Source organism: Orycteropus afer, unplaced genomic scaffold (assembly GCF_000298275.1).
Source record: "Orycteropus afer afer isolate SDZICR_OR568_19922 unplaced genomic scaffold, OryAfe1.0 scaffold00271, whole genome shotgun sequence".
Lineage (NCBI taxonomy): Eukaryota > Metazoa > Chordata > Mammalia > Tubulidentata > Orycteropodidae > Orycteropus > Orycteropus afer.
The window spans coordinates 393844-410978 of NW_006921858.1; the positions used below are offsets into that span (position 1 = coordinate 393844).

The window sequence follows — 17135 nt, forward strand, 5'->3', positions numbered from 1 at the left end:
TCTGTCTCTCAATCCTTTGAAGACACCTAAATATAATTCTTTTGAATTCCTTATCACAGAGTTCCAATGCTGCTTCTTCCTCAGGGATATGTTCCGGGTCTGTATCCTGCTCCCTTGTTTCTACCACTTTATTCTGCTTCTTTGTGTGGACTGTGATGGTCTGTTGTCTTCGAGGCATCGTGGCGTTGTTGTATTTAGATCTCTGTTAACTGTTTGTGAAGAGCAGCCAAGGGTGATTCAGGATCTTCCTGGTGGTTTTTTATCATTGGCCCATTGGTGGAGAAGGAGGTAGTCACTCTCGCTCAGTAAGTGAAGTTGCAGGAGGTGTGGGTGCAGTTGTGTCTTATGGGGACTGTTTCTGTCTCCCACTCAGTTACACAAAAATTACAATTGAATAATGATAAAAAAATAAAAGCACCTGGACAAAACACCCCATGTAATCACACAGGAACAGTAACCAAAAAAAGAAAAAAGGGAAAAAGAAGAAGAAAAAACAAGGAAACCTGCAATATCTGGGGATAGGGCACTAAGAGAAAAAAGGTAGAGAAGGAAGATAATGAAGAAAAAGAAAGGGAAAAATGCAAAAAGATAAAAAAGGAACAGGGTTAACCATGAGAAAAAATGGGAAAAAAGGAAAAAAAGTTAAAGTTAAAAAAAAAAAAAATTCAACCAGGAACAGAGAAACGAAAAAAGGCTGAACACTGGGACCTGGGAGGGGAAGAATAAGAATAATAGTAAAGAGGACAAAAGTATTATTAAAAATAGTTGTTTTAAAAGACAAATACAAGCAAACGAATCACCAGAAAAAAGAAAGCGAAAAAGAAAAAAAAAAAAATTGGTGGAGGGACAGGGCAGGGCACCTAGGCTCCATCTGAGCACACAGACTGTGATGGAGTTCCTGTGGGCCCAGAATGTGGGTGGGAGTGGGGGATGGCTGCGCCTCCATTCACCAAGCACCAACACCCATTTCTGATAAAAACTTTCAGCAAAATAGGGATAGAAGGAAAATTCATCAACATAGTAAAGGATGTATTTATATAAAACTAACAGCTAATATTATATTGAACAGAGACAGACTGAAAGCATTCCCCTTGAAAATGCGAACCAGACAAGGATGTGATTTATTACCACTTTTATTCAACATTGTACTGGAAGTCCTAGCTAGAGCAATAAGGCAAGAAAAGGAACTAAGGGGCATTCGAATGGTTAAGGAAGAAATAAAACTATCCCTATTTGTAGATGATATAATCCTATATGTAGAAAAATCCCAAAGATTCCACAAGAATCTGGAACTAATAGAAGGATTCAACAAAGTAGTAGGATACAAGATCAACATACTAAAAATCAGTTATATTCCTATATATCAATAAAGAGATCTTGAAAAGGAAATCAGGAAAACAATACTGTGAGAGTTGGAGCTGTGTGTCAACTTGGCTGGACCACAATTCTGTGTGGTTTAAGCAGTTGTGATGTGGGTTATTCCCATGTTGGGATTGGATGTATATGTTTGAGCAGCCAAGCCACTGAAAGGGAGTTTCCCTAGGGGTGTGGCCTGTTTCCAATACATTTATGGACATCCTGGGAAAAGAGACTCTTCTGTGGATCGAGATCCTGTTGTGCTGTCTACAACTGTCCGTGAGCAAACAATCCACCATTCGGCCTGGAGATCTTGGATTTTTCATTCGTTGGAGTCAACAGCCAGTATGCTGCCTGCCAAACTTGAGTTCATCAGCCCCTGCAGCTGTGTGAGTCAGGAGAAGCCTTCAGCTTGACATTTGATCCAAGACCTTGGGACTTCCCCGCTTCTATAAGTGTGTGAGCCATTTTCCTAAGATAAATTTCTCTTTCTCTACATGTATATATAAGATTTACTGGTTTTGCTTCTCTAAAGAACCCAGCCTAATACATTTGGTACTGGGAGTGGTTCTGGAGAGACAAAATCATAAGGATGGTGTTCTGGTTACCAAGTATCGCTCTGACAAGAATATACATACCACAAATGGGATGGCTTGAACAAACAGGAGTTTATTCTTACAGTTTGGAGACTATAAATCCAAGTTCAAAGTGCTAGGCTGTAGGGGCTGGATGAGAGCCCCTTAACCTTGGGGTTTAGCTCTGCCTCCTGCTCCCAGCCCACTGGAGCTAGAAGCTTGTCTTCACTCAGACAGCTTGCTGGCTGCTGAGACTGACAAACCCAAGGTTGACAAGTAAAAAGGTAACAGTCCTGATGTTACCAAACCACACAGCAGACCGTTAATTTAAGTCCATTGAAAGTCCCAAGTTGGGCAGAGCATGGCAGGCTGCTGAACAATGACATGGCTATATGCAGGGTTCAAGCATGCCATAAGCTAGAGACCATTCCCAAAGCTGTTTCTGATATACAGGAAGCAGACCACATACCCCAAGTATACTCAGCTGCTCCAATAGATCCACCATGGAGTTAATTACCAATCTCACGATGGGGAATAACTACATTCAGCTGCCCAGCCATTCTACCAGGCCCAGCCAAGTTGAAACACAAACGTAACCAACACAGATAGGTTTCCCAAATTAGTTCTCACCAATTCTGTTTTGGTTCTCCGATTTGATTAATCGTAAAGGTACTTGTGACTCTGCCTCCATTAGTAAGGTGGGCCCTGCTAATCCATGGCATGAGGTGGCAACATTAATATGCAAAATAGCACCACCAATAGATCAAGTATTTTTGAGAAGTGAGGCTTTGGGTGATCACATGTTTGATACTTCTATGCAATTTTGTCAGCATGAGGAGTATAAGAAGGCTGGTTGGTTGGTCCTACTTATGCTAGACAAAATGGTGAAAGAGTGAGATGAGTTCAGGGCTGCTGAGTATTCCAACAGCATTCTTTAATGAGATGGAAAAACTAATCGCCAACTTTATATGGAATGGAAACAGGCCCTGTATAAGTGAATCATTATTGAAGAAAACAAATGAAGTGTAGGAAGCTTTATACTACCTGATCTCAGAACCTACAATACAGCTATGGTAGTCAAAATAGCCTGGTAATGGTACAATGACAACCACATAGACAAATGGAACAGAATTGAGATTCCAGACATAAATCCAGCCACCTATTTCATACGCATGTGAAAGTTGAACAACGAATAAGGAAGACTGAAGAATAGTTGATGCCTTTGAATTATGGTGTTGGTGAATACTGAAAATACAGTGGACTGCTAGAAGAATGAACAAATCTGTCTTGGAGGAAGTGTCCTGAATGCTCCTTAGAAGCAAGAATGGCCAGACTTCATCTCACCTACTTACTTTATGTTGTCAGAAAGGACCAGTCCCTGGAGTTGGATATCATGCTGGGTAAAGAAGAGGGTCAGTATAAAAGGGAAGACCTTCAATGTGATAGACTGACACAGTGGCTGCAATGATGGTCTCAAGAATAGAGGTATTGTGAGGATGGTGCGTGACCAGGCGGTGTTTCTTTCTGTTGCACCTCTGGTCGTTATGAGTTGGAGCTGACTTGATAGCACCTAATAGCAACAACAACAACAACACAATGATCAAAGTCCATTAAATGGGGAAATGACTCTCTGAGTCTCTTTAAGAAATGGTGCTGGCAAAACTGAATGTCTATCTATAGAAAAATGAAACAGGACCACACCTCACACCATACACTGAAACAAAATGGATCAAAGACGTAAGTATAAAACCTAAAGCTATAAATATCATAGAAGAAAAAACAGGATCAGTTGCGGAGCCCCTAGTATAAGTTATAAGTAGAATATCGAGCAAAACTAAAAATGCTCAAACAGCAGATTAACTAGATAAATAGGACTTCCTACACATTAAATAGTAGCTCTGGAGGCATAGTACCTCAGGCATTTGACTTAAAACATTATATACTTATGCTCATCAGAAGGCTTCTCCAAAGAGTAAAAAGAGAATCTACAAATTGGGGGAAAAAATAATTTGGGCTATGGCATATCTGACAAAGATCTAATCTCTAAAATTTATAGAAAATTTCAGCACCTTAACAGCAAAATGATAAAAAATCCAGTTAAAAAATGGGCAAATTATATGGACAGTCCATTCACCAAAGAAGACATTCAAAGCAGCTAACAAACACATGAAGATGTACTCATGATTATTAGCCATTAGAGATCCAAGTTAAAACTACAATGAGATACCATTTCACCCTTACAAATAATGACCCTTAATCAAAAAAAACAGAAAATAACAGACATTGGGGAGGTTGCAACTCTTACACACTGCTAGTAGGAATGTAAAATGGTACAATCATATGGAGGGCAGTATCATGCTTCCTTAAAAAGCTAGAAATAGATATACCATGTGACCCAGCAATCCCACTTCCAGGTACATACCTTAAAGAAATAAGAACTGTTGTAGCATTATTCACAATAGAAGAAAGATAGGAATAACCTAAGTATCTTGGTTCTCTGGTGCTGCTGTAATAAAAATACCATAAGTAGATGGTTTTAACAAATACAAAATTTATTCTCTTACAGTTAAGGAGGCTAGAAGTCTAAGTTCAGAGTGCCAGCTCTAGGGGCCAGGTGGAGGCCCCTTGACCTTGGGCTTCAGCTCTGCCTCTTGTTTTAGGCCCAGTGGAGCAAGCTAAGGCTTCTTCTGACTCATGCAGCTGCTGGCTTCTGAGGCTGATGAACCCAAGACTGACAAGTAAAATGGTCCAATCCCAAGATCGGCAGGAAACATGGTAGGCCACTGGTTCAAGTCCAGGAAAAATCCCAAAATCAGCAGACAACTTGGCAGCCTCTGGTTTCCAAATGTGCCAAAAGCTAGACACCTTTCTCAATGCTTTGCCGTATGTACTGGAAGCAGGCCACACTCCAAAAGCAATTCCCCTCTAACTGATTAGGTACTCACAGCAGAGTCCACCATGTAGGTGATTTCAATCTCATTGTGGAGAATAACTGCATCCAGCTGCCAGGCTGCTCAGGCCCAGCCAAGTTGACACACAATCTTAACTATCACACTAAGTGCCCATCAACAGATGAATGGATAACCTACTGTATAATGATAAATAATAACAATGAATTTACAAAACATTTCGCAACATAGATGAATTTGAAGGCCATTATGGTGAGTGAAATAAGTTAATCACAAAATGACAAATATTGTATGAGATCACTATTATAAAAAAAAGAAGAAAGAAGATGTTTACACACAGAAATAAAGTGATGGTTACTGAAGATAGGAGGGGGAGAGATGGAAAATTACTAACTAGATAGAAGACACATGTTCATAATGATGAAAGGAAAGGCAAAACACAATGAGGGAAGTCAGCACAACATGAGCAAGGCAATGGAAGACACTGAGAGAAACACAAGAATAAAGGACAGTTACGGTAATTACTATAACATAGATAAGGAGCTCTGGTGGTATAGTGGATAAGGCACTTGACTGCTAACTGGAAGGTCATTGGTTCAAACCCACCAGCCACTCTGTGGAAGGAAGACAGGGCGATCTACTTCCGTAAAGATTTATAGCCTCGGAAACCCAATGGGGGTCTCTGTGAGTTGGAAATGACTCAATGGCAGTGAGTTTGGTTTTTTGGAGTTTATAATATAGATAATCCCACAGCTACAGTGTTAACAAACAGTAATTTATGAATGGATACATAGGTAGATAGATAAGTTAAATAGGTGTGGGAGGGTATGGGGAAGCACACTCACCTGCAGATACAGGTTTGGTTGTACATATTTCTATATACATAACTGTAGGCACTGCAGGTATATTAATATATACTATAAAGCACACAAGGGGCATAGTCATGGGAACTTAACCAAACACCCTGAGGAACAAAGTTCTCAGGCTCAAAGGCAAAGTCCATAGACTCGAGAGACATCTATGTCGGTTGGTACAACATAGTTCATAAAGACAATGTTCTGCATCCTACTTTGGTGATTAGTATCTGGGGTCTTAACAGCTTGCAAGTGGCCATCTAAGGTAGGACTATTGATCGCTTTCTGTCCGAAGCAAAGGAAAGTGAAGGAAACCAAAGACTCAAGGAGCAATTAGTACAAAGGACTCATAGACTGCATGAACCACAGCCTACACAACCCTGAGACCAGAAGAACTAGATGAAGCTTGGCTACCACTACTGACCACTCTGACTGGGATCACAACAGAAGGTCCTGAACAGAGCAAGGGAAAAATGTGGAACGAAAGATCAAATTCATAAAAAAGACCAGACTTACTGGTCTGACAGAGACTGGGGAACTCCTGAGACTTTGGCTGTATGATACCTTTCTGCCTGGAATTGAAGCCATTTCTGGAGACCACCAACCAGCCAAATAGTACACAAGTCCATAAAATAAACATTATTACCAAGAGGAACATGCGCCTTAGAAAAAACAATTATACTAGATTGAATGGACAACATTTGTTCCAAAGCAAAGATGAGAAAATAGGGAGGAGTAGAAAATTCAGATGATAGGAAACAAGGAAACCAGGGTGGAAATGGGGGGAGTGCTGACACTTTGTGGGAAATGCAGCCAGTGTCATGGAATGCTTTATGTACAAACGATTGAATGGGAAACTAATTTACTTTGTAAATGTCCATCTAAAACATAAACAATTTTAAAAAAGGAAAATACCTTATTATGAAATATATGTAGAAAAGTACATAAATTATCAAAATACAGTTCAATAAGTAACATGAGTTCCATGTAACTCCTTCCAGGCCAGGTGCTAGAAGTTTACCATCTCCCAAAGTCTTTGTGGTTCCTACCAATAATCCCTCCATGTCACCCATTGTACCCATCATCCTGACATTTATTGTATAATTTCCTGGCTTTTCTTTGTAGTTTTATTGCTTGTGTATCCATGCCTAAACAAATAGCTTTGCCTGCTATAAGCTTTATTTATTTTTTTTCAAAATTATTGTCATAAGCTTTATGTAAATGAAGTAATACTGTGAGGGGGCAAAAAGGACACGGGAACCAACCTGAAAGAGCCCCTGATAGCCAAATCTGGAATAGTCTGAGCAGCAAAAGAATAGATTATTTTACTGTCTGATATTGATACTAGATTATAAATCAAAAGAATAAAATAAGTATTCATGAGTCCAAGCTCATAGAAATAAATGAATTAAAAAAAATGAGACAGAGGAGACAACACTTTCATATAGATGAGTTCCAGTTAATAAATGCAGGAATGAGAGAAAGAATGAGGGAAACATAATCACACTTAGAACACCACAGTAGTAATTGCTGCAGACAAAATCCACAGAAGAATGGATGAAAATTTGAGGAGAAACAAGATATGTGCATGGCTTCAAAGATCTTCCCATAATATTTACTAATTATTATGGTGATTTTAGCATATGTTCAATATTCATTTTTAGAAAAGTATTTTTTGAAGTATAAAATGCAGAAAAACACACTAATTATAAGCATACAACTTGTTGAGTGATCACAAAGTGGACATACCCATGTGACTACTGACTAGATTAAGAAATAAAACATTAACAGTACCTGGTGGTACAGTGGTTAAGCACTTGGCTGCTAATTGAAACGTCAGCAGTTTGAACCCATCAGCTGCTCTGCAGGAGGAAGATAGGATGGTCTCCTTCCATAAAGATTTACATCTTTGGAAAGCCTATGGGACAGTTCTTCTATATAGAACCACAATGAGTCAGAATCAACTTGACATCAATGGATTTGGTTTGGTTTATTTTTGGTTAGGAACACTCCCCACAGCAGTCACTATTCTAACTCCCCTCCCCAAATGTAAACCAGTATCCTGATTTCTGATACTATAGTTTACTTTTCCTTGTTTCTGATCTTTATATAATGAAATTGTAACGTATATAATTCTTTAGTATTTAGCTTAATTTATTCAATATTATTCAATATTATGTTTATGTGGTTAATTTATGACATTGAGTGCATCAGTAGTTCATTCATTTTCATTATTAAGTAATATTCTGTTATATGAACTCACTGCCATCTACTTGATTCTGACTCATAGCGACCTCTGTGGGGTTTCCGAGGCTGTAAATCTTTATGGAAATAGATCACCCCATCTTCCTTCCATGAAGTGGCTGGTGGGTTTGAACCGCTTACCTTCTGGGTAGCAGCCAAATGCCTTATGCACTACACCATCAGACCTTTTGGATTATGTATTATATTATTCTGTTATATTAACATATCACCATATTTATCTAATCTGTTGCCAATGGCCATTTGAATTGTTTGCAGAGTTAGTTGATTGCAAATACAACTTTTATGAACTTCATTATATATGTTTTTTGATGTTTATATGTGTGCATTTCTGTTGGATGTGTACATAGGGGTAAAATTGCTGTTAGCTATGAGTCGGGTCCGACTCGATGGCACATGACAACAACAACAGCAGGTTATCTCTGGGAGCTCTGGTGGTGTAGTGCTTAAGGCATTTGACTGGAACTCTGGTAGCATAGTGCCTAAGGCATTTGACTGCTAACCAGAAGGCTGGTGGTTCAAACCCATCAGCCACTCCTAGGAAGGAAGATTGGGCAATCTACTTCTGTAGTGATACCATACCATCTTAGAAACCCAAGGAGAGGTCACTATGAGTCAGATCCGACTCCACAGCTGTGAGTTTTAAGAGGTTACCACTGATTAAAAGAAACCATTTTACTATTCAGTGCCGTTTAAAAATTATTTTAATGTTCCTCGTTTTTATGTCTAGTAATTTTTTTTTTGTTTTCAGATTGCTGTTTTTTCATCGGTACCTACTCTTTTTTTTTTTTTTCCTAATTCAGGATTGCAATGAATTGTACTAAAAAAGACTAGTTACATAATTAGACATTTTAAAGTTCTTTCCAATGCCCTTCATCATTTTTATACCTCTTCCATATCTCCTTTGCTGCTTCCTTTGCATTTCTCCAATTTGTGAAGTGTTGCCTTGCTCTAGGGCTGATTCCTTGGACCACTTCTCCATCTACCCTCATTCCCTAGGTGATTTATCCAGTCTCATGGTTTTAAATACCGTTTATATGCTGCTTACTTCCAAGTTTTTATATCCAGCTAGACTTCATTCCTGAATTCCAGACTTATGTATCTACTTGGATGCTTGACTTCTGTAGTTTGTTGTCCCAAACTTAATATGTCTAACATGGAATTTCTGATATCTTTCCCACACGACCTACTTCGTTGCAACCTTACCCATGCCAGTTGATAGTAACTGCTTCTTTCTAGTTACTTAGGTCAAAGAATCTTGAGATCAATCATGACTTTACTCTTTTTCTTCTAATCTATGAGGAAATCTACTTCCATTTTATTAGGAAATTCTGCTGGCTCTGCCTTCAGAAAATATGTAGAATCTGACCTCTTTCTGTCATCTCCACTTTTGTTTACTCTCTTCCCTCACTGGATGTGAACTCTGAGGAATTCTCTCTTTCCCCCTGTTTTGTTCTCTTCTGTGGCCCCAAGCTCCTAGACTAGTGGTTAGTGCTCAGTGAATATTTTTGGATGAATAAATAGTTGAACTTTATTTCAGTGATCTCTGAGAGCTTAACTTTGTCCTCATCTTTTAATGTATTGATTTTCCTGATATTAAGTCTGATAGCTTTTTTGGTCTGTGTAAATTTGAAAGTGAAGATCTAGATTTTCCATTGTTGGAAGGGGCTAGGGGCATAATCAGTACTTGTTTATGACAAGTTGATTTCTCTCTGTGAGCCTCAGGCTGTGATAGGTCATCATTTGAATGGCAGTTGGCTGCCAGACAGTGAAGCTTCATCTTTTATGCCAGTGGGGGGATGGGCTGGCACATTGGCTTCCCTTAGTTGTATGGGGAGGCTCCAGGCATCCTAGAACTTTCTGGGATTCTCTGGCTTCTCCTTATCAACCTGGATACCTGGAAGGTGTGCTAGGCTAGTGCTGGTTTTTTTTTTTTTTTTTTTAATTTTAGCTGATCAACAAGGGCAGACATTTCCTTTGAGCTTTGCAGCTAAAATGTTTGACTGACTAGGCAGGTTTTCCTCCGTGGGTTGGGCTATACTTCCTATCTCTAGTACTGCTGTAACAGAAATACCACAGGTGGATGGTCTTAACAAACAGACATTGATTTTCTTACTGTTAGGAGACTAAAAGTCTGCATTTAGGGTGCCAGCCCTAGGGAAAGGCTTTCTCTCTCAGCTCTGGGGGAAGAGCCTTATTTCATCTTTTCAAGTCTGTGTTCTCTGCATGACATCACTCTTTCCCCATTTGTACTTGCTTGCTTCTGTGCCTAATTTGCTCCTTTTATGTCTCATAAGTGATTGGTGTAAGACATGTCCTACATTGATGTGACCTTATTAACATAACCAAAAAATCCTATTCCCAAATGGCATCACATCCACATGTGTAGAGTTAGGATTCTAACATATATTTTCGAGGGACACAAGTCCATGCTTAACAATTCCCTATATATCTCTTTTACCTACACATTTACCACAGAAACTGCGAAGGCATCATTTATTGGAGAGGTGGTACCCTCTCTAATTTCCAGCAATCATTCAAACATTTGATAGGTTTCTTTAATTGCCATTATGATCTCTCTTATTTTACTGTATTTTAAGTTTAGATGCCAGAACTTTTCACTCATGAGATTGGATAATTTGTTTTAACTGAAGAAAATATTTTATATATTCTAACAAACATGTTGTTGTTGTTGTTATGTGCCATCGAGTCGGACCTGACTCATAGTGACCCCTCCTTGGGTTTCCAAGGTGGTGTCACTACAGAAGTAGATTGTCCAACCTTCCTTCCGAGGAGTGGCTGGTAGGTTTGAACTGCCAACCTTCTGGTTAGCAGTCAAGTGCCTTAGGAACTACACTACTACAGCTTCTAATACAATATGTACAATAAAGATTGCAGCAAGATGCTAAAAGATCTTTTTGATGTGCTATATTTAGGAATGTTAAAAATATTTTTTATTTTTGTAGTAAGTAAAGTAAGAATTGAAGAGAAAGAAAAAAGAGATGACGACTCAGAAAGAGGAGATGAGGAGAGAGAAAGAAGATACCGAGAAAGAAAGGTATATGAAGAATTACCCAAAGAAGTGTTTTCCAAATACTGCAAACATAAAGGACATTTTAATCATCATTAAAAGCATTTTTGGAACATTCCACATAACAAGATTCAGGGCCTGGGAAAGATCTCAAGCACTATATATATATGTGCGCACACACACACATACACACATACATATATATGTATACATATATAGAACAGTCAATCATGGGAGAACAGAAGGGTAGTATTTGCACAGGGAGATAGCTCTGGGGGCAGGAATGCATACCTCTTCCCTGTGTCTTTCTTTCCTCTGTGTGTGTGTGTGTGTGTGTGTATATATTGTTGTTGTTATGTGCTGTTGAGTTGGACCTGACTCATAGCAATCCCTCCTTGGGTTTCCGAGGCAGTATCACTACGCAAGTAGATTACCCTACCTTCCGAGGAGTGGCTGGTGGGTTTGAACCACCAGCCTTCTGGTTAGCAGTCAAGTGCCTTAGGCACTATGCTACCAGAGCTCCTCTGTGTGTGTGTGTGTGTGTATAGTCAATTTCTTATCCCCTAGTTTTTTCCTCTAATTCCAAAGGTAATTCTTGGTTATTTTAGAAAATTTAGAAAATACAAGTAAAATTTAGAAAATACAAGAAAATAATGAGGAAAAAAACCATAAGCCATCTAATCCCCACCCAGAGTTAATTATTGATAGTTTTAAGATGTCAGTCTTATCAGGTATTTTCTTTTTTAAATTTACAGATATATTATATATGATATCTGTATTGTTTTCAGTCAGGGTTCTCAGAGAAACACAATATATATGTATATGTGTATATATTTGTAATAAGCAGTCATGTGTTGCTTAAAATCCACAATACATGCTGTGAAATAGGAAATTATGTGATTTGGACATTGTGCAAACACCATATTATACACAGGTAGTCTCCAGATTATGAACAAATTCTGTTCTTAAGTCTGTCTTTGTAAGTTGAATTTGTATGTAAGTTGCAGCAGTTAGGTACAGTTTATATCTAATGTCAGTCAAATGTTTGTCTTCGTATATAGTATAGAGTGTACCTTTCTACGCATAAAAAACATTAAAGAAGCACTTCCATATTCCCACATACCCAGTCCCTGTGGCTATTTCTGTATGCCCCTGTGCACCTTCCTTGCCCTGCCCAGACATGTGCGAAGTTCTGATCCAGCTGCTAGTGCAGCCCCTGCCTGGCCCATCCAAATACCCAGCAAGGCCAGCCTCCTGTATCCAGTGGATGGCCAGCCTCCTGTATCCAGTGGATGCAGCTTTCTGTAAGATTTTAACATTATGGGCTTTATGGGGATTTAACTATGGATTATATGGGGAGGGCCTCTATATAACATGGTGTTTGCATGACAACCAAAATGCATAGCATCTTTTTTCACAGAAGGTATCTTGGATATTAAGCAATGAGTACTTGTGTGTGTACATACATATATAAAAGTTTTAAGGAATTGGCTCATGTGACTGTGGATTTGATACATTTGAATTTTGTAGGGCAAGTTGACAGGCTGGAAACTCAGGATTTTTTTCCTTTATAAATTGTGATTTGGGTGAAAGTTTACAGAGTAAATTAATTTTCCATACAACAGGTTATATACATTTTGTTTTATGACATTGACTGTGCTCCTCACAATGTAACAACTCTCTTCTCACTTCCTCCCTGTTGTTACCTCTTTCCTTTGTCCTTCTTTCCTATGCATTCCTGCTCCCAGAGCTATCTCCTTGTGAAAGTACTGCCCTTCTGTTCTCCCATAATTGATTGTTCTAAGGAGTATATCTACCTGTGTAAATGCTTACCCTGTATGCCTATCTATGGTTTGGTTGGATGCTGTGGAAGTGAGGTCAGTTCCAGGCCTGAAGGGTGGGTAACTAGGGGCCATAGTCTTGGGGTCTCACCAGCCTCTATCAGACCAGTAAACTTGGTCTTTTTTTTATGATTTTGAGTTTTGTTCCACATTGTTCAGGATCTCTTGTACTGATCTACTTCCTAGTAGTTGACAATACTAGATGGGCACCATCTAGTTCTTCTGGTCTCATGGTCATATAGGCTGAGGTTCGCACAGTCCACTAGTCCCTTGTACTAATTGTTTCCACGGGTCTTTGATTTTCTTCATTCTTCTTTTTTCTGGATGTGGAGAGACCAGTTGTTGCATCTAGATGGCTGCTTGCAGCTTTTAAGGCCCCAGTCGCTACTCACCAAAGTAGAATGTACAACAGTTTTTGTGTAGTATGTTATGCCATTTGAGTTTCATGTTCCTAGTGACCATGATCCCAAGCCCACAGGTGCAACAACTCACTCCATCAAGGTGATTAACTGTGCTTAAGAAGTATCACAACTTTGTCCCTGTTAGTTCTATTTATATGGAGATTCTTACACCACATACAAATATGTATGTAGAAGTATTGTTTGCCACCTTATATATGGTCAGACAGGATTTCTATGTAACAGTTTTGAGGCAAAATTTCTTCTCCAGGAAACCTGTTTTTTTTTCTTAAGGCCCTAAACTGACTAGATGAGGACTACCCACAGTATTGGAGGGTAAATAATCATCACCACCAAATAATCAAATAAACATTAAACATTAGTCACATCTATAAAATATATAAGGATCTGAACTTTGTCACTGGGCAAATGCTGCTCTTTTGATTTAGTATGATTGATTGTTCCAAGGAATGCATACCTCCCTGGTGTTACTGTTCACCTAATAGCCCTGTCTGTTGTTTGACTGAAAGTAGAGCCATGGGGCTGTGACTTCATTTCCAGGCCTAAAGGATTTCTAAGGGCCATAGTCGTAGGGATTCTTTCAATCTCTGTCAGACCAGGAATCCTGGTCTTTTTTTTTTTTTATTAATCATTTTGAGTTTTGCTCCATACTTTTTTCCCTATTATTATTTTTTTTAATTTGTAAAAACTTTCTATTATGATTTGGGTGAAAGTTTACAGAGAAAATTGGTTTTCCATCCAGCAATTAAGACACATTTTGTTTTGTGATGCTGGTTGCAATCCCCACAATGTAACAGTACTCTTCCCACTTCCTCCCTGTGTGTACCATTTCCATTTGTCCTTCCTTTCTATGCCTTCCTGCCTTCTGATGTTTCTCACTCAAACTCACTGCCGGTGAGTTGGGTCCAACTCATAGAGACCCCTCCTGGGGCTTCCAAGGTGATACCACTATGGAGGTAGGTTGCCCAACCTTCCTTCTGACGAGTGGCTAGTAAGTTTAAACCACCAACCTTCTGGTTAGCAGTCACATGCCTTAGGCACTACACTGTATCCCTGGGCAAATGGTAAACGTCTGGTGTTTAACCATACAACTAGGTACTGTATAGCCTAGTCAAGATGACACACAAAAGTAAATACATATGTATTTAAATTGTATGTTTTCTGTTTTATAAATTGCTTAAATTTGGTATGTTGTGAGCATTTTCTAAGCTGTATTTCTCTATAATATCATTTTAGTGGCTGCATAATATAATATTCAATTGTATAGATGTATCATACTTTTCTTGAGAAGTCTGCCATTGTTGAACATTTACATTACTTCTAAAGCTTTTTTAGTATAAAGATAGTCATTGGGTAAAATTTTTGCATTTATTTGTATTTATTACCTTATGATTAATTTCTAGAAATGAATTTACTGGATCAAAGTAGTTGTAAACTTTGTTCCTTTTGATTTACATAAAAGCTGTAATTATTCACATGATCAGAGTATAATTCCTCATGTACTAAGAAGCAGCTGGGCATTATCCTTAGTTTTAATCTTTGCTAATTTGATTCAGATTGTAATTTGTTCTTTATTGTTTTAAGGGGTGCATACTTCCCTGGTGTTGTTCAGCTTATAGGCCTATCTATTGTTTGGCTGAAAATATAGCCATGGGGGTTAGTTTAGTTCCAGTTTTCAGGCTAAGGGCCATAGTCTTGAGAGTGCCACAAGTCTCTATACGAACCAGTAAAGATTTCTTTTTTTTTTTTTAGTGGTTTTGAGTTCTGCTACACATTTTTTTCCTACTTTATCTAGGACCTCCTATTTTGATCCCTTTCAGAGTAATCAGCAGTGGTGGCTGGGCACCATCTAGTTTGTCTGGTCTCAGGATCATGGGTGCTGAAGTTCGCATGGTCCATTAGTCCTTTAGACTAATTGTTTCCAAGTGTCTTTGCTGTTCTTTACTTCCCTTTGCTCTGAATAGGGAGACACCAATAGTTGTGCCTTGGCTATTAACAAACTTTTGAGACCCCAGTCATTTCTCAACGAAGTGTAATGTACAACATTGTTTTTGTGGACCGTGCCATGAAGTTGACCTTAATTTCCCCTGAGACTGTGGTCCTGAGTTCCTAAACCCAGGGACTCTTTGCTTCAAAGTGTTTGATTGTGGCTAAGAAGTTTTTTATAATATTGCCTCCTGTGTACTCTCTAATATTCAGCTCATGCATTTTCAATATGTCATGTTTCAAAGTTGCAGTATGGTGACAGTAAAGACAATCCTCTTAAGTACTGGCTTTATAAAGAAGATGGTGAAAGACGACATAGGAAACAAAAAGAACAAGATCGAGAGAAGAAACATCGAGAGAAAAGCAGTACAAGGGAAAAAAGAGAAAAAAATCGAAAAGAAAAAAATAATTTGTTGTCTGACAAAGAAGGGGAAGAAAGACATAAAGAGAAACGACATAAAGAAGGTGTACATTTTGATGAAGAGAGGCACCGAAGTAGTGTGGATAAAAAAGAAGAACAGAAGAAAAGCAGCTCCAAGGTAGTAGTTTTTGATGTTTCATTGCTTTTCTATTCATCCTAAGTTAGATCAATACTTTCAGAGGAAAAAAGCAGGCAGATGTTAACTTTTATTGCCTAAAAGTAGTAACCTTGGTAAAAACATAATTCAAGTTTGCATAATGTGATCAGTGTAAAGAAATTAGTGATAGTCTAAGAAACATGAAGTCAAATCTTACTATGTTGTGACTGCATTTTTAATAGATATTTGGAAATCTTTTATAAAAATTGAAATTTAACATTAAAAAGGAAGCTGATTTTTTTTTTAAAGTGGAAATTAAGTTGAATGATTTAGAAAGACAATGAACATTTCAGCCAGAATTCATAGTATAGGTTTGCAAATTAAAAGAAATAAATTGCAAAGGGTCTGATTTTCCTCCCGTGTATATTAATTTAATTTCTGTAATTGATTAATATTATCCTGTTGGCGTTTTTAGTTGCCTTTGAGTCAGCTCCCACTCATGGTGACCTTATGTATAATAACAGAACATTGCTTGGTCTTGCACTAAATATACAAGACTCATTTTAATAGCTTCTATTTTAATATATACATCTTTTGCTGCTCTATTTGTACAGAATATGAAGCTAATGCTGTTTTATTTCTTATTAGTGTTTCCTTTCAATTAGAAGTAAATCTCTTCATAGTGTCAGGTTCAGGGAGGCTTGTGACCTTCAGAGAGTGAACACTGAGGGGGAGCCTCAGCCAAAGCCATGACTTCTAATTCACTGGTTCTCTGTTCTTTGAAGTATGTATATATTTATTTTAGAATCTAAAAACCATTTAATTAAAATCAGTAGCATTAAAACTGAGATATATTTGTGTTAAAATATCTTGAAAAACGTTTGTTCGAGATTGCTGCTGCTTTGGTGACCATCTTACTTTTCTCTTTGTTTGCGCAGCCAAGTCTCACAAGGTGGAGTCCTTTACCTAAACCCTCCATTGCTGTTCCCAACACCTTTCTTTATAGCTATACGAAACTCTGCCCCTGTCACTTATAACCTGCTGCCCATTGGTTCAATGTGCAGATCATTGGCCATGTTTTTAATATTTATAAGGCAATACCAGTTTGCTACCTATGTATATGATATTTCTGGATACCATAAGGAATCCTGTGGATTTCCTTTAAACAGCCACCTGCAATATTTATGTTCCCAACTCAGGTACCTGCCATCAAAAGACTGAGGCAATAATTAAGAATGAGATCATAAAGGATAGGTGTTCGTTTTTGTTTTTCTATTCTTCTCCTCCAGTCACCAGTGATAATTAACACATCCTGATTGCATGTTTGGTCAATTTCAGACTGCAGAAGTTGATAAAAATCTTCAATTTCCTCATCTTTGGCTTT

At 38.2% G+C, this 17135-nt stretch overlaps 1 protein-coding gene across 1 annotated transcript in view; it reads left to right on the plus strand.

Annotated features, from left to right (window-relative positions):
- The window catches only part of DYNC2I1 (dynein 2 intermediate chain 1), a 163591-nt gene that overhangs the window by 13983 nt on the left and 132473 nt on the right, over nt 1–17135 (plus strand). Inside the window, exons 4-5 of the mRNA XM_007950401.1 lie at nt 10923–11014; nt 15479–15772. Coding sequence (XP_007948592.1) covers nt 10923–11014; nt 15479–15772 — 386 coding nt within the window. The remainder of the gene's footprint in view (nt 1–10922; nt 11015–15478; nt 15773–17135) is intronic.